The 8,120-nt window shown below is 32.5% G+C and overlaps 1 protein-coding gene across 1 annotated transcript; it reads right to left on the reverse strand.

Annotated features, from left to right (window-relative positions):
- Positions 1 to 365: 365 nt before the first annotated feature.
- Positions 366 to 2,243, reverse strand: LOC109147530 (homeobox-leucine zipper protein ATHB-13-like). Its single transcript, XM_019295132.1, has 3 exons — positions 1,780 to 2,243; positions 1,186 to 1,586; positions 366 to 1,052 (listed from the first exon to the last, which is right to left on the reverse strand). Exons 1-3 carry the CDS (start codon positions 1,934 to 1,936, stop codon positions 648 to 650), a joined length of 963 nt encoding a protein of 320 aa, XP_019150677.1. The 5' UTR covers positions 1,937 to 2,243; the 3' UTR covers positions 366 to 647.
- Positions 2,244 to 8,120: the final 5,877 nt, after the last annotated feature.

Genomic DNA, 8,120 nt, shown 5'->3' on the forward strand with positions numbered 1-8,120 from the left:
AGTCTCTGCATGTCAAACAATCCCCCATAGCTACCTAGAGCTGGATTGTAATTAAAAAAAATTATATATACTTATATTTCAAACCACAAAATTAAGATGAACAAAATTACTTAGCTTAAAGATCAAACATTCAGCATGTAAGGGAAAGACGGTGATTCAATATATGGCAATAATGAATTGAAGGCCATCCATAAAAAATCTTATATGAAATTTATGCAATGTATTTGTTAATAATATATATGGGGCATTAAAATCTAATTTCTAACAGAAATTAATTGTTCAACAAGCAAGTGCATGCATGCAATTCATCAATAAATTAAAGTATATATGGGAATATATATTTATATATAGCTAAAGAGTTATAATTAAGCATATATATTGATCGTAAAATTTCATAACTTCACAAAAAAAGAAAAAAAAGAAAAACAAAGTATATAGTGTTCTTGCTACTAACTTAAGTTTATACAGAAATTAATCAACTAAGCTTCCTTCCTAGCTAGCTAGGATAGGCACCAACCAAATTAAAAGAAAGAACCTCAAACCCCAAATAAATCTTTTATATATATGTAGTAAAATATATCTGATCACAACGTAACATAAGTACGTAGTGGATATGATATGATATGATCCACATACAGAAATGAAGATCAATTGAAATGGTGTTGATCCAACCAGGGCCAGAATCCAGAGTGATCATCTCCCCCACAGAACATGTTGGATAGGCTCTCTTCCTTCACAGTTGGGTCCATTTTGAGGCAATGATGGATAAGATCCGAGTGTCTTGACGATGATGAAGAATTATTATTGTGAAAGAGATGGGGCATTGATATCCCTGCAGCTGGGAACAGAGATGATGTTGTAGTAGTAGTAGTAGTTGTTGGATGGCTATCAATGGCAGCTGTGCTCCTTGAGATAATGTCTAGCTTCATTATTTCTGCACAACTGTTCTCACTTCTACTGTTACTGCATGAACCTTCTGTCTCTTTGTTCAGATTTATGGATTCTGTGGGTTGAATGCTATCCCTACACCTACTATTCTTCACTCCCATTATCTGAGTTTAACCACAACAATAAACAATAATAATGACAGAAAGGTGGTAAAGAAGATAAAAGATTTATATTCCTAATCCCTATATGAGACCAACACAACAATATATTAAAATGATATATATATAGCTTAATTACCTGGGCATGAAGCTTTTGATTATGAGCAAGAAGAGCATCATTTTCAGCCTTGACAGCGTCGAACTGTCTCTTGAGGGATTCATAGTCCCTTTCCAGCTGCTTAGTCTTCCACCGAGCTCGCCTGTTCTGGAACCAAATCGCGATCTGTCTTGGCTGCAAACCCAGAGCTCTAGCCAGCTGCATTTTCCTCTCTGGTTCCAGCTTGTTTCCCACCTCGAAGCTCTTCTCCAGAGCCTTCACTTGTTCCGTGTTCAGTCTCCTTTTCTTGTTGTTCTCTCCTGCCTGCACTGACCCTTCTTCCTCATCTGACACCTCTTCCTGCACATCTCCATGTGACAATGCCTCTTCACAACACTTCATTGATCTCTTCCCACCAAGAAATGAACTCCCACCCACTACTCCTACATACATACATACATACATACATACAAATCATCAACATACATACATACATAGAGTGTCGGGCAGAAGCCCGATAAAGGCCAAGTCGAGCACTTTGAAATTTGTAATTACGTATTTGCTACTAGCTATAGTTTTTTTGCATAAGTGTTAAGAGAGAGAAATAATATAATGATATATACATACTATACATACCATGGAAGTTCTGAGGAGGAGGAGGAATAGTGCATGAAGGAAAGAGGGGAGAGAGAGCGGTGGAGGGTTGATGATGATGATGATCATTGGGATCATGATGAGGGGTTTGAAGCATAAAATTGGTGGGGAAGAAATCCATTCCGATGCAAGAAGTCATGACCTGACCTAATACACTAGCTTAGCTTTTGGATTCTTGCTGCCTGCCTTTTGTTCATACTTAATTACAACATATGAAGAAGAAGAAGAAGAAGAAGATCAGATCAGATCAGATCTATATATGAGTAGTACACTACAGTCGAAATATATATTTATATATTCTAATTTTTATGGACGAAAAATTGGATCGGAGAACAGTAGTTATTTTCAAGAATATTCGTGTGGGTTCAAGAAAGAGAAAATAATAATAATAATTATAACGGTGTGAATTCTGCAAGGGGATGGTTTGTGGATTCAACTTCTAGAGATGGATGGATGGCAGATGCCTTATATACCTTATCACCAAATTCAACAAAACCTTTTTCCGTTTCTAACCTCACCTCCGCCCATTTGGGTTCTTTGTGTTTGTATATGATAAGATCCCATATCACCTGCGTATAAGTTGTCCGCACAGGAAGTAGTATTTGGAACAAGAGACCAATGTTTGAATCTCGACGGGACAACAGTGTAAAGACTATGTTCAAAATAAACAAATCTTTTGGGCGCATCGACATAAAAAATAATTAACGCGCCTAAATATACAATATAAAATAGTAGAATACACGCTGGAAAACTACGCACTTAAAGCTTTAAATCGACGTATAAGTTTTCAACAACTGGGACACCTTAAGCCATCGACGTATAAGTTTTCAACAACTGGGACACCTTAAGCCACATAGTACAAAAACCACTCACCTTAAACACAAAAATCATGTACCTTAAAAAAGAAAACCATGCACCTTAAATTTGACCAAGATACAAAAAGACCAAATTGTCACAGCATTTTTTTTAATCATTGTTAATCTTGAACGTTGATTTAGGCAAGATTAATGGCTCATATTTAACCGCACAACCGACGAGACACATCCAACCGCACGGGAATTGAATTATATATATATATATATATATATATATATATATATATATATATATATATATATATATATATATGACATTCGGTTTAGTAAATGAATAGTGTAAGCTAAGAAAAAATAATTTAGTTATAGGATTTTGATTTTTTGCACACATTTATTCAAACCCATATGCAATATTATATTCATGAGTAATACTAATTGAAGATGAGTGGTAATGATTCCCTCCCAACAGAATTTGTAATTTTTGCTATTATGGTTTATTTCAATTTATTGAATTGTGTCTATTTTGATGTTAAGTGACAAGGAGTGGGCAAGGCAATATATGTGCAGCTGGCATGCATGCCTCTGTATGTGAAGACAGTTGTCTTCAAATATATATTTAATTTATTTAAATTAGGAGAGGAGCACAATTGATTCTTTGCTAGCTGAAGGAGAGAAAATAAATTACCCTGGCCTGATTCATATTTATTATTATATTATTACAAGCTAATTTAATTTGCAGTGCAGTGTGCAATTAGACACCCACTGCAGTACTGCACCCTTGTTTCATCATACACTTCTACAGTTTCAGATAGATGATGGTCTGGGGTGTCATAATTATTAAAAACAAGGGCAATTTTAATAAAAAGATAGAAAATTAAGAATCTTCTATTTTATATATATATATATATATATATATATATATATATATATATATATATATATATATATATATATGTATGTATATAAACTGTAATTAATATGCATGTTAATTATTCTGTGATTAGTATTTAGAGTATGATGTTGCCTAAATTAATTGCTACTGATCTCTCTATGCTTTGCTAAATATTGTATTATGGGAATATGATGAAATTGCTATGAAATTCTTGTATTGATACATGTTTAATTTGCCAACCGAATTAAGACTTATCATTTGTATTTTGGTTTAATTTTATCGTTTTGGTTTGGTTGTGTTTTTGAGTGGCTAACTTTAACATAATTGAATTGATTTGAGGAAATTCTTAGAGTAAACACCTGTCTATTAATTCCGTGCTCTAAATGATAAATGAATAAATGGTTTAGCTTTCTTATCATATTGTTTATTTGGTTCCTAAACGAGTATTCCGTAAGTTCTTCATGACTTAATGGATTTTAACTGTTTAAATAAATATCTTAAGCATATGAAAAGTTAAAATACGTGATTAACTCTGGACGTCATACGGCGTTGTCATATTAAATGAAATAACGAACCCTTAATTTGATTGGCAATTAAGTTAAACTAATTTACAGAATTATTGAATTCATGTTTCTAAGATTTTATTCCTATGTTACCTTTCAAGTTGTCTGCAGTTATTTTATTTTCCCTTAAATTATCTACATACTTTTTTTTTTAATGCTACTGACTCTATTACATTGTAGTATCTATTCAAACATACTTTCCTAACCTAATGAAACACAAAGAGTCAACAACGCTTCCCATCTGAGTGCTTGGCACATACTTTTGATTTAGTTTTATGCAATTGGAACTTCCTTTTAAACTCTTTAAAATTGTTTCATTCAATTATTTCTTAAGATAAGTTTATAAAGTGTATTGTATGAATTCCATGTGGATTCAACTCTTATTTTTGTACACTATTATTATCGTGATTCGTGCATTTACGAAAACTATATTAAAATTGTTCATCGAGACGTCATTTCCAAAATCATGAAAACACAATGCTCAGCTCGTTGGTTTATTTTTATCAGAATTAAATTTGAATAGGTATTGGATTAAGAACTATAGTCTAATGTAAAACCCAATTGTTATATCATGAACCAATGTCCATCTTACATTGCGGATTCTAGTCTAAAACAACATCAGTAAACAAATTATGCACCTATAAATAGATTGAATACACATAATATGTTAACTACACATACATAATGTATTAGTTGTAGTTACATAATTTATTAACCGCAAGCACATAATTATGTATCTACTACAATTAACATTTTAGGTATATGTAGTTAACATCTGCAAGCACATAATTTTGTATCTACTACAATTAACATATTACGTATCTATAGACCAGGTAATATATTATGTGTTTTGCAATTAATAAATTATGTACATGCAGTTAACATATTGTGTGCCTTATATATTTATAGGTGCATAATTTATTAATTGAAGACACATAATAATATTAGAGTTAATTTCACTTTTGGTCCTATGACTATTGGAGTCTTGTTAATTTCAATCCACGACATTCAAAACCATCAATTAGTATCTTAACTATTCAATTTTATCAATTTTGATCACTCCGGCCAAATTGCCGGACAAAACTCACTGAAAAATATTAATAGGTAAAATAATAGGGGTATTTTAAAGAAGAAATAAAAGAGAAGTAAAAAAGACTAAAATATCCTCTTTATTTTACCTATTAATATTTTTCGGTGAGTTTTGACAGGCAATTTGGTTGGAGTGACGAAAATTGATAAAAATTGAATAGTTAAGGTACTAATTAAATTGACAGTTTTGAAAGTCATGTATTGAAATTAACAAGATCCCAATAGTTATAGGACCAAAAGTGAAATTAACTCTAATATAATATGTCAACTACAAGCAATCATTATTGTGTCGACCATATTTTGTATACTATAAATAATGTACATTTTGTTCAAAAATAATGTACTTTTAGTATATTAAAAATGTATTTTGTATTCAAAGAAAGTATATTATTTTATATAATGTACATTTAGTATAAAAATAATGTATTTTTTTATTAGTATATTAAAAATGTACATTCTTTTATAGTCCATACAACACTATGTGGATCATGATCTACACAATAATTAGAACATAATCTGAATATCATTTTGAATCACGATCCACAATGCAATAAGGTAATTTACCCTGTAGAACCCGCACACATTGATAGCGAAAAAAGTCACGGGACACTAGCATATATAGAAATTCAATCCGGCCACTATACATTTTAAAATTAATTACATAAGATACAAAGACTTATACACACAAGTAGGAAAACATAAACTTGTTGTTGCTCTTTATGTAATGTCCTATGAATTGAGAATACAACTCCCTCATGCTACAAGAGTCATGCATCTTGCCTTCAGGTTTCAGATGCAACTCCCGTTGTATAGGTAAACACTGTTAAGCATACAAGTGATTGAGGCTATTTTGTATTTATTTAAGTTGTTCTAAATACATTCCTAGCTGTAGACAGGGACGGAGCCAGAAAAATATTTGAGCGGGGGCGAAGTTTAAATGACGGTTAGAAATATCAATTACGAAATATCAAACAATCATAAGGTTAAAATACAAAATATATTATAAATTACAATAGAATATTTTTGATAGATTAAACGATAGTTAGAGTCGGAGCAAAAAATATACTTGAGTGAGGTGAAAATGTAAAAATATTTATGACAAAATATGAAACATAATCAATTAGATAAAATAATTTGAATAAAATGAAGTATAATATAAACGTGTATACTACATTACTACATTAATTAAATGATTCATAAAAAGTAGACAAAAAGAACATTTAATTTGTTAATTAAATGATTCATAAAAGTAGGCTAAACAATATTTATCTTGAGAAGGAATGAAAGATATAAAATAAATAAGTAAAGATAAGGAAAAGTGTGTTTAATGAGATTCGAACCTATGACCATACACAATTTTAAAATTTTAAAAATCAAATTTGAAGATCAACCAACTAAACTACTCTAACTATTGTTGGTGATAATGAACCAAAATCGATTTAATATCACAAAATAATATTTATATATACACACACAAGTATATAAAATATTATTCGATATTTATCCGAAATATATATATACACACAAATATATATATAACGGAACCAACGGTTATATATACATATATATCTACGAAAAAGATATACCAATATATATTAACCAAAAATTGGAACTAATAATCCTCAGATTATAAGTCCAATCCAACGAATATATCAAAAGAGAAGAACGGATTCTTGCTTAAAAGCATAATCCAAAAACAAGAAAGAATGAGAAGGAGGAAAGAATAGTACGAGTTAGGCAAAGTGCTTGTCTTTCCTTAAAACCTTATTTGCCACCTCCCAAAAGTGCTAGGAGCGTTGTGTCCTAGGTTTCCCAGGATAAAACGTACAACGGTTCGACGTTTGAGCACCTAAACGAACGAACCCGGCGAACAAGAGCACGGGCAAAACACAGCTCCAAGAAAAGAGTAGAAGCAGAGTTTTTGGAGAAGAAAACAAAGAAAAATTCTGTGTGTGTTGTTCGTGGTTCTTCCCTACTTCACTGTGTAGTTGAAAAATCTGCTGTCCTACTCCCTTCTTATATAGGGTATGAAGGATTCAATAGCATCATTATGGCATTAAAGCTGATATTAAATCAGTCTTTGTAACACCTGAAACAGCCACCATTAACATAATTAAATTCAAATTCAAAACTGTAGTTAAAGGATTGTTAGCCTTCAGGCTCACCAAGTGACTATATCGGTTGGAAAATGATACCGAAGTTTGGCAAACTTAGCCCGCAAGTGAATCAAGCCTTATATCGGTTGGAAAATGATACCGAAGTTTGGCAAACTTAGCCCGCAAGTGAATCAAGCCTTTTTGATCTCGTTTCTAGTTGGAATTTGATTTGCACCCCCCCTACCCCCCCCTCCGCCGCGCAAAAAAACCTCTATGCTATACAATTCTACACGCTCTAAAAAAGCTCTTGTATAAAAGGGGGGTCAAATCCTCTTTCCAAACCAATGTGGGACAAAAGCTCACTTTTTCCCTTCATTTTTCCAACTCAATGGGTCTACTTTGAGAATCAATATCTCATTCACCCATTATCCGTTTTGAGCGTACAATACATCAATCTCTTCGTCTCACTACGAAGAACCCGAATCCACTTTGACCCGACCCAAATCGGATGTGAACCCCACTGATAATTTTACCACAAAATAGCCACTTAACATGTCAATTTATGCCATTTCAATGCTATTTTTCCAACAATCCCCCACATGAATTAAAAATTGATTTTCAGGGTATTTTGAAATTGGAAACAACTGTGTTCAACGGTGATCCCTGCATAGGATAGGTAGGGATCACTGTACCCTTTGAACCTTCCCTTGTGAAGATATGTTTACTCTACTGGTTGTACGGTAGAACGCGATGTCTTTGAACAGACTGCCGTTTGTGTAGACGATGACATATCTCACACAGGAACCTCCCAACCATGCTCTTCTCATGAGTGTGCCCGTTTTGGTCGTGGGTCACCTTCCTGGTTCTG

Source organism: Ipomoea nil, unplaced genomic scaffold (genome assembly GCF_001879475.1).
Source record: "Ipomoea nil cultivar Tokyo-kokei standard unplaced genomic scaffold, Asagao_1.1 scaffold2014, whole genome shotgun sequence".
Taxonomy (NCBI): Eukaryota; Viridiplantae; Streptophyta; class Magnoliopsida; order Solanales; family Convolvulaceae; genus Ipomoea; species Ipomoea nil.

Coding starts and splice junctions, on each gene's coding strand:
- LOC109147530 (XM_019295132.1), bottom strand. CDS start 1,936: ATGACTTCTTGCATCGGAATGGATTTCTTCCCCACCAATTTTATGCTT. Junction 1,587..1,779: donor TCCTCCTCAGAACTTCCATG/GTATGTATAGTA, acceptor GTATGTATGTAG/GAGTAGTGGGTGGGAGTTCA. Junction 1,053..1,185: donor ATCAAAAGCTTCATGCCCAG/GTAATTAAGCTA, acceptor GGTTAAACTCAG/ATAATGGGAGTGAAGAATAG.